This window comes from Opisthorchis viverrini (assembly GCF_000715545.1).
Source record: "Opisthorchis viverrini unplaced genomic scaffold opera_v5_317, whole genome shotgun sequence".
In the NCBI taxonomy this organism is placed as follows: Eukaryota; Metazoa; Platyhelminthes; class Trematoda; order Opisthorchiida; family Opisthorchiidae; genus Opisthorchis; species Opisthorchis viverrini.
The window spans coordinates 395427-412721 of NW_008751972.1; the positions used below are offsets into that span (position 1 = coordinate 395427).

The following is a 17295-nucleotide window of genomic DNA, read 5'->3' on the forward strand; positions in this document are numbered from 1 at the left end:
ACAATAAGGCTTTCAAATAAATCATGGTTGTACGGCAGTGAAGGATCAGTGTTGAACACTGATGTCATGCTGTCGATGATGATGATGATGATGATGATGATGATGATGATGATAATCTAAAAATTCGATATCGATCGGGCTTTTTCTTTTTACTCTACTGTATCCCTGTCCATGAAGCGAAAAGCTGCAGACGGCACATCTGTGCGATTTGGCTTTACTAACTAGGTACAACGACAGTATGCTGACAAAACAATGGAATTTCTTCACAGGAAGTTCATATGCTTTTTTTGCGGTTCAAAGCGGACACAGATGTGTGAAACGGAAATGTATAAAATCAATGATCGGGAAACGAAAACCAGCGAATATCGATTGAACTTAGACTATGATTGTTCTCGTAATCAGGCTTTGCTTCGCCGAGTAACACCGGTCCGACGTGACTTGCGTGTGGCTCCATCGACGGCTGGTACTTTATGGCAAATGGTACTTAATCGCGATTCGTGTCGCAACGGGGTGTAACCACCAAGCAGAAACTCCTTTGAGTTCGGATAACGGTGCCCACCCTGTGGGACACAAAACCTTTCGGAGAAAATAATCTGCTTGAACAACTTCGGGAAATCTGACTCCAGTTGGGTCAGAGCACGCTGCAAATTTTCCGTCCGGTCTGAACGAATTCGAAGTTCCATGCAGGGAACGCCGCGGACAGAGTAGATTTTTGTCTCTTTCAGTTGTATACGACTGTTTGTGCGCATTTCAATCGCGAAGACTCGCCGGTCCTTGACCCTGCGCAATTCTCTGATTAATCGTAACAAGCGAGAGTCGTTAGAGTGAAGTAAAACGTGTTGCCAGAAGGCCAGAAGACGTGGGTTAGGTCTAGGATCCAACTCTTCTGGAATAATATTGACTTTCCTGTGGTGATTGTTCTCCTCAACAGTGCAGATACTATTTGTCCGCAAGGGTTTCTTTCGAAAACTGTTTCGTATTCTTTCAAACAAACGTTTTTTGATCACGTGGCGTTCGTTTTTGTTTTTCGCACTCGTTCCCCTGGGATACTTTGTGTCGTGATTCATGTTTAGCTCTGAGTCCGTTTCAAAAGTTCGCTCATTGTTCGCCTTTGGACGTGCGAATTCACGTTCCAGTGTGGTCAGTAGTTGTTTCGATTCAGACCAGATGTGGTGCATCTTATTACACGCACGAAAAGGTAAAACTAGTTCATCGATTTCTGACGGAATCACAGAGATGTAGGCTACGAAGTCCACAAGTTTCCCATCCTGCTGAACTGTTTCGAAGTGGCTGCGATTTGTGTCAGGTATACCTGGATGTTTGGAAGTTGTTGATTTGTANGCTTAACAGTTTCGAAGTGGCTGACATTTGTGTCAGGTATACCTGGATGTTTGGAAGTTGTTGATTTGTATCTGCTACACCTCCTCGGTCGATTGTCAGTGCTTTTAACTCTTTTTGCTTGTTCTTTGTCAAGATTTGGTTTTCGGCTGCCTTCACCAACCTTTTTACGACATCTAAATGCTCTTGGGCCATTCAGAAAGCTTTTGGAAACCGTACTCTTTAGGTTGGGTACGCGCGAGTTTTGCTTGTTCTCAAAGGGACTCACGTAACCACAATCACGTGCTGGGCTTTTGGATTGGTTCTGCCTCAATTCCGATCTGATGTTGGACGAAGACCGGCCCCTTCTGCCCTTTCGCTTTGAAAATTCACTGAAATTAACCTGCCTGTTATCCCACTGTCCTTGGCTGTCATTTGGTTGCTTTCTTCGAACTGCAGATCTGCTTGTTTCCCGTTCAGCCTCTTTTCCGTCTCTTATCTGTGACAGTCTCGTGGTTCGGTTTTTCTTTTTCTGGTATCTACCAGGTAAATTTTCATACTGTATGCGTTTTAACGAACGTATGTTGTTTGCCCTATCGGTTGCAAAAACGCTTCTTGCATGTGAGCGAAGCCTCCTGGAAACGTTGGGATTGTGACCCCCGGGCCAGAGAAATGATTCAATTGGGCGCACTGTGTAGAACTGTAGGGCTTCGTTCCTTGTACTCGAGTTCCAAGGTGGTTTCTGGATTTTAGTACGGTGTTCTCTGGATGTTGAAGTGCGTCTTCTAGAACGGTGGCGCCTTGCATATCGTCGAATTTTCTCATCACTGGCTTTATGGTCCATCAGTTTAACGGGTATTTGGGTCACCTGTTGTATGCATTCAGGTTTCGGTTCTGGTGTCTGAATTACACCTTGGCTTTCAATCTGGTCATTCGATAACTCATCCTGGAATACCGGAAGGATGGTTTCGTCAACAATATCTCTCATGCTTTCTCCATCTAGGGAAGAACTCTGCTGTTCGATTAATGCGACACTTTCCAGTTGGTCTTCGGATTCCTTCAGTACTGGAGTGCTGTGCGGCACAGGTTCATCGACCGCGGTAGCGGCAACGACTACATTTTCTTTCGTCAGTGGTTTTTTGTTGTTTGTCCGACCTGGGGCTATTCCCGGTCGGGGTCGGTGTTTGTGAGCCAGGTTTTCATCCGAAGTGGAATGAAGGAACTCGGTTGAGACGGACATCTTGAAAGTGTCTGACGAATCGTCTTGTCGCTTCGTTCTTCCCGGACAATGTGTCGACATTGTGCTTGGTGTCAGCGAGTACGACTTGAGATCCTCCACTCGTAGTAATGGTTGGATATTTGAAATCGTTTGATAGTCTAGTTCTCCATTGTTAGCCTGGAACCACTTGGCGTTTTGTTGAACATGTTTCGTGAGTCGCTCCAACCAGTGTCTATGATTTTTCTTACTTTTTTGCATGAGTTGTTGTGTCATAGACGAGGGCCACCTCATCCGTGAACGTGTCTGTGCAACAGTGTCGTTATTACAATTATTATTATTATTGTTACTATTGAATTGCCCCATTGCGGAGCAGTGATTCTGTGAGAATATCCTGCACAAGCCACTCTGTTTCATGTAAGTCGTCCGTGGAGGAAGCGAACGTGGAGAACGTCTGCTCCCAAATCCCGTTGTGCCGGCACTAACCGCCCGGGTTGTGGATGGCTTTTGCACTTCGTGGGTTAGATGAGACCGAGTGAAAATCCGCACTCCAGCACGTGGAGGAAGCCCATATCTTCGAGGCGTTTTCTTGGACTCCTCGTTGGTTTGCAATGTTTTATTCACGTATGATCCTTGCACTTCAGAGTTTCCCTTCGTTCCAAACTCAGGGATGTTCAGATGACGTGGTCTCGGAAGGGGTAATGATCTTTCGTTTTTCGAAACGGAACTCACTGAATCCGGCTTAGAAGTATGTCTTTTCATCGCTTTCACCCCGTGGACATCGTCGGTTTCAACCGTGTTTTGCCTTTGTGGACTTTGATATCCTGTCAGGGCTGACTGGACACTTTTAGGGCGATTCAGTGATCTGTTTTCTGGCGGAACATTAGTCCGACTCTTTGGTGAAGTGCCCACTCCTGAGTCCATATTTTTGAATGGCGGTTTAGGAAATTCCTTAGCGACGTGCCGATCTTTGTTCATTCGTTCTGGAAGAGTTTCACTCTTTGGTCGACTCATACTGCTTAACTGCGATTTTACCACCTTATCTGTAGGCCCCTCGTTTTTCAGTGAACTACGTGAAGGATTATGTGAATGCCCCCATAGGTTGGATTCACTCACGTGAGAACCAGTATATGCGGATAAACTATCTAGTGGGGTAATTGATCGCCTTGATTCTTTCCGTGAACGGGATTCTCCGCTTGGTATAAGCACTGGGACGCTTCCAAATATTTGGTTCCTTTCAACTTCATACTTACTGATTGGACTGTCTGGATGGTTGAATCCACCATCTCCTGGTGATAACACATACTTTTTCAATCCTGCAGTAGGAACCAACTTGCCCTTTGACCTTGCTAACGGTGGGGTTTGTGGCAATTCATCTTTAGGTTGTACTTTTTTGTCCTTCCAGGTCTCTTGAGTTGTTTGTTCTTGTCTTTCCAATGGTTTTTGTTCCGTGTCACCTGTGTGTATAGGTTTGGTCTTGACAACCTCAGAGGCCACGGTTTCAATCGCTGTGGAACTACCAATAATTAATTCGGACTTCATTTCATGTTGCACCAGACGGCCAACACCAGGTTGAGCGCTGGCCAGTTGTCTCGAATTGAACCGATCATCTTCCAAGTTGGACGATGGTTCACGTTCTGTTTCTTGGTAGCTCCTCACCCAGTCATACTCACTGCTGTCATCCGGTTGAAAAGAACTCTCATATTCGTATTTCGTTTGAACAGTAACTTCCTTGTCATTCGCGGCGTTTTGTTTTTCCTGTTTCCCAACCGATTCGAGGACTCGACGAATGAGCTGGTCGCGCCGGATTTGGTACTGAATAGGTAGATTTGTCCCGGTGCTTAGCGCTCGACCTTGGGCGGATCTTCTTCGCATGAGCGATTTTTGTTTCTGTTCAGGAAAACCAAGATACATACTGACTTCGTCTTTGGATAGCAGGAGTTTGAAGAAGTCATCTGAATGCACCAGAAGATGTTTGGCTTTCCAGCTCTCGGCCCAACTATCCAGCCTTTGGTGTCGAAAGAGATAGGCACGGAGTTCACCCAATATCTGGCTAGTTTCATACTTGTACTCATCCTCGCTAAGATCAATGCCAAACCTTCCCTGCAGTGAATGGTACCGTTTCTTGGTTAGTCGTCGGCCATTGGTTCTTTTCGGTTTCGAACCTGATTGAGACCAGTCTGAATGTCCCGCGGAAGAATGGGATAGTACAGATCCGCTTCTTTGTCGTAGCAGAGCCACATCAAATTCGTCATCCAACGGAGGTGGGCATTGTTCATAGGAAACTTTTTCTTCGTCAGAAAAGCAGTGCTTTCGTTCGCCTGGACCTAATCTGTTACATCGCACATGAGTGTCGAAGCTTTGTGACCTTGAACGATTGAATATGCGATGGAACAACGAAAGTACCATTGACAGATCGGGAAGCCCATCAGAGGAATTATTCCCCAATGAGCCAAAACGAAATGGATGATTCACGGGGTGGATAACACATGGTGGATTTTAAATGGTCGAATCGATATCTCTAGTCACGAGGCATCACATGACTTGATTTGGTCGTCTCGTTCTCTCTTTCTGTCAATCAACTCATCATCACCATTTTCAAACGTCGACATTCCCTGAAGGTGTAAAAAACGACGCGCCCTTCAGCTCATCCTTAAAAGCTGACCAGAACCACAGTCCCTGAGTGTGCGTCAACTTTATGTTATAAATGAACCCAAATCGGACTGTAGAAGAACTTCCAGCAATCTTGTGAGTAGTTTCCTCTATGAAAACATACCGTGGAATCTCGAATATCGTAGCAACTGAAACATGAGGTACAGCACATTCAGTTGAAGAACATCATAAACATGAGATTCGCTTGAGTCTTCCACGAAAACCAAATTGATTTGCAAATGAAAGTATTTGTAGTAAACAAATTACCACTGTAATGTACTACTCATAAGGTTGCTGAAAATCCATCGACAGCCCATGACCGGTTTCGCTCTTTTTGGGGTTCATCAGGTGGACGCAGTCCCGAGTTTCCATCAAACTTATGTTCTACTTGAAACCAAATTGTGCGAAATTAGCGAATATACACTCATTTGCAAACTAATTTGGTGTTTTCGAGAGACTCACCTGGAACCAAGCTGCATCTCTCGTTAGTGATGTTTCCAAGCAACTGAATGTGCTGCACCAGGCTGCATCATGTTTCAGTCGCTACGATATTCGAGATATCGTGATACATGTATGCATTTGTAATGCACTACTCATAAGGTTGTTGGAAATTCATCGACTGTCATTTTTGACCCATTTTCTCAGTGATGACGACAATACACACGATATTGCACGTGACACTGAACGACTCTTTCAGTTCGCGGAAACTGACGAGCCCCAAGAAGAGCGAAACCGGTCGTGGGATGTCGAAGAATTTTCAGCGACCTTATGAAACTCCTGCTAGATCCAATTTCGTAGTTTGAATACTTAACCGTTCGGCAGCAAACGGCCGGTCGACTCCCTTGAAAAAGCACATATATCAGTGGGCCAATCGACTCATTACCCATGTGTTTCCTAATCGATCAAATTCGGCTTGCAGCCTAAGCACCATTTATAAACGTCCCGATTTCTGGGGTCGGTCTTCAAATGAGAATGATATGTGTTCAACGAACTCACCATTGCCCTGCTTTGTTGTACTTTGTCCGACAGGCTATTTAAAAATCGTTTGACCTTCAATACCCCAAAAGTTCACTTTTATTAGCGACATACTGAGTGATAGTAAAAAATATAGCAAGCATGTACTCTTTAGTTTCTGCTTCTGACACTGTAAGAACTTGGCAGCAAAAACCCCCCTAACGAACTGGTATTTTTTGTCTGATTTGTCATTCTGATCGGAGTTACCATCGTGATTTGTGTTTTGGTGAACTTCGTTCGCTTCAGTCAGCTTTACTTTTGTTTGACTTGAAACAGATACCTGGATGCTACCACGAGTTGAACTCAGTTATCCGTTGTAGGCACTCGGCACCACCCAGTGATTCAACCCAGGTTGAAAATTCGTTACACCATGGCAGAATGTGCAAACTTTTAGTTTCTCCGAAAAATTCTCATAGCGAGAAAACCCAGCAACAAAGTGGTAAAAAATTCTTATTCTATCGGCTACTGCAGCTTGTGAGTGATAGCTGGTCTCATTTTGAGAGGTGGTCCACGTCGACATGCTCAGATGAGCATTCTCGAGATGTACTCATGGATGTCTACGAACGACTTAAGGTTCGCACACTGTCTGTAGAGCCCCGTCGAGAGCTCCGACATTCTTGATCGCAACTTGTTCACCGATAGAAGTCGCACTTTAAGAGCAAAATTTCGAAAAACTTCGGTCAGTAGCTAAAATAAGTTATTTGTCGCATTTTTTTGTGCGTTTATTTAGTTTTATCCAAGAAATTTCATCCATAATCCCTGTTGGACCCTTTGTCCCCAGGAAATCGATCCACTGCATCTGAGATCGCGCGCACTGGCCTTTTCGTGACATACTCCTGGAAATAAGGTAACGCTTTAAGATGGTATTCCCCATAAATGGGAGCTTGTCGGAACTAATTCCGATAAATGAAGATGACCCTTATTCGCTAAGTAAGCTGGTTTAGGCTGTTCCCCGGTAAAAGTGGCCTGCGCTAGATTCTGAATAGTAGGATGATCCGACTAAGGCGGTTCAGACAGCTTTGTAGGACACACCTGATGAGTTACGAAAGCGCTGGACGGGTGTGCATGGAACATCAATCGGCAGCACGAACAAAGAGTCTTGGGACGAATACACTACTCATAAGGTTGCTGAAAACTCCTCAACAGCCCACGACCGCTTTCGCCCTTTTTGGGGCTCATCAAATAGGCGCAGTCCCCGAGTTTCCGTCAACCTTAAGTTCTACTTGAACCCAAGTTTCACTAACTTAGTAAAAAAAACTTCATAAACGAGAGATTCAGCTGGGTTCCTCGTAGGTCTCTTGCAAAACCAAATTTGTTTGCAAATGGGTGTTCCTTGGGTAATGAGTGACACATCGAACACTGTCGTGTCGGGGACGTCGTTCGTTCTGGTTCAAACCGCTGTGGACTTGTTTGAATTCGCTCCAATAGGATTAAAGCCTCGAACGGCCGACAGACCTATGGCATTACGTCAATAATTGGGCAGACCGGACCATCGAAAACACCAGAACTCCGAGGCAGTCGGCCAACTACTTCTTTCTGGTCAAGTTCACCAGACTGGGCGTAGAACGGAGTAAGGTATCTGAAGATATCTGTAAAGGTCGGTCAAGCAGAGCATTCATGTATTATTTTCAAACTCTGCGAACCAGTAAATGGAAAAAAACACGGGTCGAGCCACCTAAACATTGAACAAGGTTTTCTTCGACGGTGAGAAAACCATCACACGCCCTTCACACGGTAGTGTCGTTACTCCTCTGTGTTTGTGGGCTTTCAACACCAGTCTTAAAGAAGAGGTGTTACCATTGAAGGCATCCTTAACTCGGCCACAGGATGTATGAATATTCCGGCTTTTTAAAACTTTTCGAAATAGAACAGTGGATAAGCGAACAAGACTCGACTTGTTGCAATTATTCCTCGATTGTTCACAAATATGATTACTAAAAGTGCTTTAAAGCACCGGAAGCCTGTTAGCGAAAACCATATTTTCAATGGTACGACGATTCCTGAAGACAGTAAAGTCGATTGGTCCCGGTAAAACTGGTAGAGTATTGACTGAATGTTACGAAAATGCCAACCGGTTGCTTCATTTCACTATAAGCTCCAAGCCAAAAATGATAAAATGGCTGCGTGCAGTGGACTTACAGTCTGCTTTGAAAAGTCCATCCATCACTTCAAGTGTGGCGTATTCTTGGGAAGCTAATTTTTGCTAAGCTCCTAAGTGTGGTGTATCGACAAATCCTCGAAATCTTCGCTCCAGTTTTATCCAGTTTGTTCACCCAAAAAGGTAAATAATAAAACCGACAGCCCAGCTGTAGTCATAAGTTTTTGTCAGCAGACTCGCTGATTGAAAGAAGCCGGAGGTCCGTCGGTGTTTCCCAACCACCGTCTCAGGATCTAGACGGCTTGCAGTCAGCTGTGTACTTCCAGGGCGTTCGGCTTAAACGCAACTTGATTTCAGGTTCTCACTATCGATGACTCAACATAGCAGAACGGGAAAGCAGCCCAACGAACAGTCACTTCGGTCGTATCATCAAAACAAACGAGACTGGTTGTCCAAGGGCTGAATCGTGACAACTAGGCTGCAGTAAGGCGTTTACAAAGCAGTCAACCACCCTCCTTTTCCAACTTTTATAGGGCTGTATCAGTGAATGCCGGGGTCTCCAGTCAAAAATTCTTTGAAATTTGTGATATACAAACTACCTGTAGTGCCCGACAACAATGAAACTTAGCTTAACTCGCAATATGGAACTATCCTTACTATTTTTTCATGAAGGAAACTACTCATGAGGTTGCTGAAAACTCTTCGACAGCCTACGACTGGTTTCGCCCTTCTTGGGGCTCATCAGGTAGGCGCAGTCCCCGAGTTTCCGCCAACCTTACGATCTACTTGAACCCAAATTGCACTGTTTTCGAGAAATACACTCATTTGAAAATCAATTTGGTTTTCACGAGAGACTCAACAGAATCTCTCGTTTATGATATTCTACAACTGAATGTGCTGCACACAGGCCGCCTCATGTTTCAGTTGGCACGATATTCGAGATATCGCTGTATGTTTTCATAAAGGAAACTACTCACAAGGTTGCTAGAAACTCTTCGATAGCTCACGACCGGTTTCGCCCCTCTTGGGGCTCATCAGGTAGGCGCAGTCCCCTTACTATACTATTTGTCAACTAATGGCCACGTCGATGTGGCACATCAGTGACATGCACGTAAATTTGGGCCGCGACCCGATCGCGCACTGACGCAACGAAACATTTGCGAACCTACTGCCCAAATCGGCAAACTTGTCAGCTGGCACTTGACCAGTTCCTCTGATTGTATTGTTTGGGTGAATGAATCAGGTATCTGGCGTCTGTCGCTTCAATTCAATCCAATTTATCAGTGCCATAGGCACATTGGTTCCTGCTGCTCACCGGAAAACGAAAAGTGCAATTTACAACCAAGCGTTGGAGGCGAAGGCAGAAAATGGGTACCTTCGAACTGAAAAAACGTTCAGCTGTAACACCCTTTCTGTGCTGTGCTGTCATGCCACCCGAAGGAAGCGCGAGGGCTTGGGCACTGCCAGGTTGCCCAAGCCTAGACAGGGGAAGTCCAGTGGCAGAGGTCGGGTTGGAACCACGGACCTTCCCCTCAGTAAATTCGCGCTTTAACCATTGAGCCATCGCATTGAAGACGAGCCACTAACTGCCCGATTAGGCCATTTCCGCCAGTGTCATCAACCACTGGTGATTTGAGCCCCTGGGTCCCCATCCGGGGAGGCGGCAGTTGCTCACCCGACTAAGTTTACTGGTTAGTGTTTTCGTACTTCGTTTCCAGGTCATACACTGTCCACCGTGTGATCGCCTCCACTCAGCACAGGGCTGGGAGAGAAGAGCTCTGTGAGGCAGACGGTCTCCTGGCATGCGAAGTACATGCCCCGACCAGCGAAATCTATGAAGTGTGAGTAATTCATCTATCGCGGGAAAGTTCCTTCTTCCTAAGACCATCTGGCATGCCTCAGCACTAATAATCCCATATTCCCACCAGACCTGACCAATGCTGCGGAGACAACGATGATCAAACCTTGACATCTTTCGTATGTCCTCTGTGTGTATGGATCGCATCACCGCAGTGTAAACTCTTCCCTTGACAGACAAGCTCACGTGACATCGACACCACAGGTGTCAGACGTTGGTAACAGCTGCCTTGGCCTTTCCGATTCGAGAAATGATCTCATCTCCAGCCAGTTCACCGGAACTTCCACAGATGTTCAGGCAAACAAATTTATCCATCACATCGATTGTCTCTCTCGTGCCTACGCAATTCACAATTTCTTACCATCCATAGACTGTAAATTTTGCAAATGCGTCTCGTTCTTGTTCGGAAATCAGTTGCATGTTTCTACTCCGTATGACTGTTGATTCGGGTGTGCTTTGATTTCAAGGCAGGTTCTAAGCTGGCTAGCCTAAAATGGGATAGGATAACCAGTATACTATGGGCGGACCAATGGCGCGCAACAATGACAATGAGCGAGCCGGATTACATCGAAAGGGCCAGACACGAAGACCTACAAATCAGTCAGACATAACTCATATTTGAACCACACGGCTCTCAGGAAATAGCAAGCAACACATGAGACAATCAGCCAAGAATCAAGGCCGCTGACATCAACACTGCGCAATTCTAGGGACAGACAAAGGTACACAAAGAAGGAACTCCAATTCGACAAGCCGTTTCACCCCCTCGAATCGGTCCCCTCACACACTGGAGAACGTTGGAACTCCTGATTTCTGAACCAAGACACACGATCAGCAATGCTGATCGATTTCCGAGCAAACCACACTAAAGAAGACGACGGAATCATGCTTCTGTTTGATGTCTTGTCAGCGTTTACTTCAATTCACCACAACCTCGCCAGGGGAGTTGCAAACGGAACTGTTTGCGATAACCGAAACAAGACAGAAACGATGCAACCACAATGTATTTGTAAGCTTGGACGCTTTGATGAACAAATAGATCAAAAACTGAAAGGGACTCCAATAGGTACTTCAATTTTATAATTTATCACCGAGGCGGTAACGCAGAGAATACATTGCACGGTACTACCAATCATCAATCCAAAGCGATGGATCCACTACATGAACGACAAGTTCGTCATCACAGGAACTGCTCAACACCACGTTTGAAGACATCAAGTATACTATCAAGCTGGACGATTTATTAAACACCGGTAGGAGACATACGGATTAAATATGACAGCAATCATCCATTGAACCACAAGAAGAGCTGCGTCCAGACCCTGTTCAAGAGGGCTGAGGCACACCACAGAACCAAAGAAGAAGGAAGGAAACCATTTATTCAGAGTATTCCAGAAAACTGGATATCCAAAGAATCCCATCAGGAAAAAGCTTCAAGAAGAAGACGTCCCAATGACAGCAAGAATAAGCGACCAGGCGAGTAGCCCTATCCTGAACTCAATGCCACATTGTTAGCTCAGAAAGGAACCATCGTAGCCCAGAAAAGCTAATGTTACTTTGAGGAAACTGATCTGATGACCGAAGGATGACCAAGAAAAAACCAAGAGGAACAATGTGATATACCAAATCAACTGCAACAGGTGGTTGATCAGATGGCAGTTGATCTGTTCCTCCGAGCTCGGCGATTGACTTACACACGTTTCGTCTCCAGACGAGGAGCACCGTCAGTGCACAGTTAAGTGTGGGTGCTTCCTCCGTGTCTAGCTGCGTTTACGTAGTTTTTGAAGAGTAGCTGGTTGGTACATAAATAATGCTGCATTATTATTGGACCAGCCGTGATTTTTGCTGTGTTGTGGTGTGTATGCCTCTTAACCCATTGGTTTGTTGGATGGCTGCTTTGGGTGCACCCCTGGGGACGAAACGCATGCAAGCCAATTGCCAAGCGCGGCGAACAAATCAACTGCCATATGATCAACCACCAGTAAACACACCCGAGCTACTTATATTTCGACAAAATGACAACTGCAACAAGTTCTACGTGGGAAAAACTGGGAGAAAATCGTGGGCACGAGTAACAGAGCATGATTCCCTATCCTTGGCACCCAAAAAGGAAGAATAAGGTCATAAATTCAGTCTGGGAAACGCAAAAATCTTGGCATATAGAGACACGAGACAGGGAAGGGAGTGTTTCTGAACGCACGGAACATCAAGACGGATTCGATCAGCTGACGCATCGAAATTGACCTAATTTGGTCAACACTTCATGAAAAGGATAAATATATCAACTGGAATACTCAAAGAGAGCCGAATATCGGATTGAGAAACCAAGATACCGGAAACTCCTTAGAGTGGATCAACAGATATCACAAACTGGAACCCAGAGGGGTCAGGGACAGAGGTTACTTCAGCACCGACCGGAGTACGAGAACATGGAGGCCAGGCTCAATAATCACGTGGTCACCGACCAGTTAGGACTTAGGATTACAAACCAACCAATGGAACCACTCGACCGAACAATCTGTCATGATCGAAGGTCAGCCCCGGCTAGCAGCACTATCACCGACACACTGATATTCGTCCTAACAGCATAGTGATGATGTCATCCCGGTTGGCGATGAATCGTTTACAATCAAACTGCCCAACTCAACAAACAAACCAACAACCGTAATGTCTGCCACTGTCATTAAGTGAGTCTTCTTAGTGGGACAAACACGACAGCAATGTCACTAACGCAACCAATCACTGTATGCTCCATTCATTGACCCCAAAATGACTTTGGGTTCGGTGAACAGAGAAGCACCACAAATCGCTTTTTGGGAGGTGAGGTATCAGAACAAGACTGCCGCACTTGTCAAGTCTTTTCGCTGTGGTATAATGACTCGTTATCAAAGCTGCGGAATCAATTCCTCAGGTTGCAGCTTGACACGGGGAAACTGCTCTGCGTTTTAATGGATATTTCGTTCCCTTTGTGAGGTCACTGTATGCTGAGGAGTTAAGAAGCGCTCTACGGCCGTCTCATCCCTACTGAAATTCATCACCATCATCTCACCAAACTCCACTAGAGATTGTCGAACCCGCTGTCTCCCTACAAGTCATTTGAGCACCGAACTGTTCGATTACAAGCAGCTCTTCTGGGACACTTCTGGTCCCACTGACAGGACCCCTAATCCGTTTTCATCACTAATGCTCTAAGCTATGGCGTCAGATATATCCAGCCCATATCCGTTTGCAGTTTTCGAGCTTGGAAATTCAGAAATGAACAGGGCTATGTTATGTTGTCCGAAGTTTCCCTCATTTCACTCTGTGCCACTCAGATTCCTTCTCTCTTGGCAATCCTCTGGTCACCGAACAAATGCACAACAAAGAACTGAACTTGCTAAAATCTAAAACTGGCGTCGTGACTTCAAAACGTGTTTGAAGCAGTCAGCCTCTTCGAGTGGACACGGAAGTTTTGGCGTATCGTGCTTCCGTATTATCATAATCTTTGCAAGGTAGCGAAACTTGAACAATGTGCCAGAATTATGTCCGGAACCAAGACTGGTTTCATCTACAACTTCTGCGAAGGATGACAGATGACACAATCTTTACTGCAATGTAATGTCTGATAGCTGACAACAGGCCTGTGTGAGTTTTCTCGTTGATCTTATTCTCTCTGGCTTAAGCCTAGTCCGCGGGATCGCCCGCGGTGGTACATCCAGCTCCGCGCGAATCGTTTATCGTTCCTCGAGTGGTTCAGGCATCTGGTAGTCAAATAGTACACTGGGTCCTGAACAAGGAGTACTGTTTTCGCAACTCTACCGTGGTTTATTCAGGGAGGGAGGTTCCGACCGTTACTGATTGATTTTCGCTGAGTGGATCTTCGAAGCTAATGGCCGCCGAGAGGTATGTGTTAGCAAAATTATGCTGGCCTTCCTACGCGACTGGGGAGGAAGTCATCCCACTTAGGTTAACCATTCAAATCGCTTTGTTGTCTCTGTAGGTTCACTCAGGATCAATATTCAGCTCTTTTTAAACGCAGCACCTTTTCCCGAAAAAGAAACAATACCAATTTCAAGGGAATACCTGTTTTTTTCACTTGCTACTGTTATCTCGAGAAAATATAGCTTATTTCTCGAATGAGCTTTGACTTCATGTGAAGTAATTTTACCGCGAAACAGAATGCTAATCTGAAGAAATACCATTGGTTTCGCTTGAGCTGTGACTTTCAACGAATGGGTCTGTTGCGAAAAGCGTGTTCGTCCACACCTGTTCACGTATACTAATGGATTTTGTCTAATACCATCGTATCCATCCTTTATGTAGGCTTCCAAGGAGCTGTTGCTCCACGGGGATTGTGAGATCTACTGTGGTCGCGTTGGTTGGTCGGTAGAGCGTGCACCAGTCCTTCTCTCCTCGAGTCGCAGCGTCGGCGTTCACGGCCTGATCGATTCCACCACACCCGCGTAGCCCGTGGTAGAATACAGAAGGTCGTGGAACTTGGGTGTATCCGTCCTCTTTTGTTGTGGTTGACGAATTTCTAAGGGGAAAGGTCAGTGAAAATAAGAGTCTTAGGTTGATTTACTCAGGTGTTACTTAGCGTCCAGTCTGCTTGATTATGAATTCGCAGGCAAGGTCCCCATGACTGATTCATTCGGCGAATAACTAATGACCGGAGGCATTCGGTGGAACTCATGATAATCGAGAAAGCGAACACCCCCCTTCCCGACATAAGTTAGAAAAATAACGGGAAAAAACCTACCGTATGACCAAATAAAGTTGATGACACATTGCGGACTTTACTTCCACAACTAACTTATCGATATCATTGTGTAGGAGACCAAAGCAACCGTCACAGAGATCCATTTTTCCGCCATCTGAATTGCTGATCAAACTGCGGCTTTTCAGCAACTCCTGGTCGGTTTGGAAAATCTTACAGCTGCATACAAGTTCTCGGCTTCTCACTGATGGGACGTAATCTGGATCGAAGAATGTTACAATCGATGTAAGATCTCCAAATCACTGCCGTCTCTTGTCCCCTTTTCAACCATTATGAAAACAAGAAGGGGCAAAGGTGGCTGCTATGCCACCCGAAGGGAGCACGAGGGCTGGAATACTGCCGGGTTACTCATGCCTATACAGGAGAAGTCGAGATGCTAAGTCCGGGTTCGAACCACGGATCTTCCGTTAGAAAGCAAAGTAGAGTACATTTCTGAAAGTACAACGTTAGATTACGTCGCCGCAATATGGTTTGAAAACAGTCACGTAGTCCGGCTAAAGTGGTTAGGGCGCGAATTAATTGACCGGACGGCCGTGGTTCGAACCCGAGCTAAAGTGGGGTGCGAATTAATTGACCGGACGGCCGTGGTTCGAACCCGACCTCCGCCTGTCGACTTCCCCTGTCTAGGTTTGACCAACCAACCGTATCCCATCCTCCGTTCTTCCTTTGGGTGGCATGGCAGTTAAGCACCGGAAGGATACTGCAGCTGAATGATTTAACTTTTTCCAATGCAGGTAGGAGCGTTTGGCGACTGATGTATTGTTCGAATACCATTTAGCCGGGTGTCGCCAAGGTCAAGAAAGACACCAGATCTTCATATAAAAAATGGGAAACCATCTGATCCTTTTTTTCAAACGAAAATAGCTATCCAGATAAAAATTTCCGATGATGAACAAAACCTGAGCAGACTTTAAGTAGAAAAATGCGTTTTTATCACCGCCTAAAATAAATAATAATAAATAAAATAATCGTACATTTGTAGCACCCTTTCGGTACCTAACTGTCATGCCAGCAGAAAGAAGCACGAGGGGTGGGGTACTGCCAGTTTGCTCAAGCCTAGACAGGAAAAGTCGAGAGGCAAAAGTTGGGTCCGAACCACGAACCCTCCGGTCAGTAAGTTCGTACTCTAACCGCTGAGCCATCACCGCCTAATCCAGCCTGCCACCCGTAAATGATATCAAAGGAACACGACAACTAGTCTAATGGTAATGTGACCGAATACTCCTATCTGGTCAATCTGGTCAGACTAAACGTAATTTCTGAACCAAACAGCGCACAGGGACAAAGTAAACTGACGCTAAAAGGGTTTGAAGAACTCATGAAGACTACGCCCAAGGTTTTCCTAAAAGTACTGACTAAAATGTGGTCAATTAATCATCAAACGTGGTCTCTTGAGCATACCTCTAGAAGCGTTGAGAAAACAGGTAATGAGCAAAGCGCCCGGCATAGCTTATATTGCCTTATATGTGCTATCAAAACCAATTATTCCTCTGATAATCGTAAAAGTGTTATAACACAACACGTCCCTAACTCAGCTACATTATAATTGAACGTTTCACTTTCAAGCTTGTCACAACAAGTCACTAGGTCAATTCACCTCCTGCCAAGCCGGAAATCCTGAGCCCGTTTTGAAGTACCGAAAGCAGGCCTAATCAGGCGGGAAAATGCGAAGCGGGAAAACATATGATGGATCCCTAAGATAATCTGGTTGATTGTTTTAATAAACTCGACCAGTTGGTGATTGAATTTTGAAAAAACCCGAACAGTCGTTGGTGTAAAAAAAGAGTTAAATTGTTGTGAAGGTAGGAAAATTGTCCACACTGATATATCCGAACTTCAAGGGCCATCGTCAAGCAGCAAGTTGTCCGGACTGGGTGCCTGAAGAAATAGAAAATTTTACTCCCCTTATTGCTGAGGTTTTCGGGACACTTTCGCCTGCTACGTAGTGTTGGTTCGTTAAATATGCAATGTGTATGTGAAAATTATCAAGAATCCGGGTGTAGTTGGGATGCATGGAAAGTGAACGAGGCACCGCCAAAGAGGCAGAAAGACGCCATTCGAGAGCATGCACCAAGAACTGCTGACAGCTTATATCATAGCCGGTTGTCCGTCGATATCCGTAAGCGGAGTCATACCTAACTATCTTGTCATCAGCCTTCAAAATCGTCGCTCTGCGGGCGTGTCCCCCAAAGTTCACGTGCGTGTTGCAGTCCATTGATAGCTATGAATTTATTCACTGACAGTTTAAATGCAATTTCAGTACTACACAGCAACCCGGGGCGTAAAATATTGTAAAGCTGAGCAGTTTGAACAAGCGTAACATGCTTTTAACTCAGGATTCTTTTTAGACCTTCTTCCTCGAATTTCAACTCGATCGCTTTGTT

At 45.4% G+C, this 17295-nt stretch overlaps 3 protein-coding genes across 3 annotated transcripts in view; 1 reads left to right on the forward strand and 2 right to left on the reverse strand.

The window, feature by feature from the left end:
- Window positions 1-17295, forward strand: part of T265_09893 (hypothetical protein) — a gene marked incomplete at both ends in the record, with an annotated part of 28119 nt that overhangs the window by 5889 nt on the left and 4935 nt on the right. The window contains one exon of the mRNA XM_009176105.1: window positions 10016-10138. Coding sequence (XP_009174369.1) covers window positions 10016-10138 — 123 coding nt within the window. The remainder of the gene's footprint in view (window positions 1-10015; window positions 10139-17295) is intronic.
- T265_09894 (hypothetical protein) lies at window positions 399-4981 on the reverse strand (the record flags this gene model as incomplete). The annotated part of the gene is made up of 2 exons (XM_009176106.1): window positions 399-1312; window positions 1384-4981. 2 exons carry the CDS (start codon window positions 4940-4942, stop codon window positions 399-401), a joined length of 4473 nt encoding a protein of 1490 aa, XP_009174370.1.
- Window positions 15845-17295, reverse strand: part of T265_09895 (hypothetical protein) — a gene marked incomplete at both ends in the record, with an annotated part of 37216 nt that continues 35765 nt past the window's right edge. The window contains one exon of the mRNA XM_009176107.1: window positions 15845-15851. Coding sequence (XP_009174371.1) covers window positions 15845-15851 — 7 coding nt within the window. The remainder of the gene's footprint in view (window positions 15852-17295) is intronic.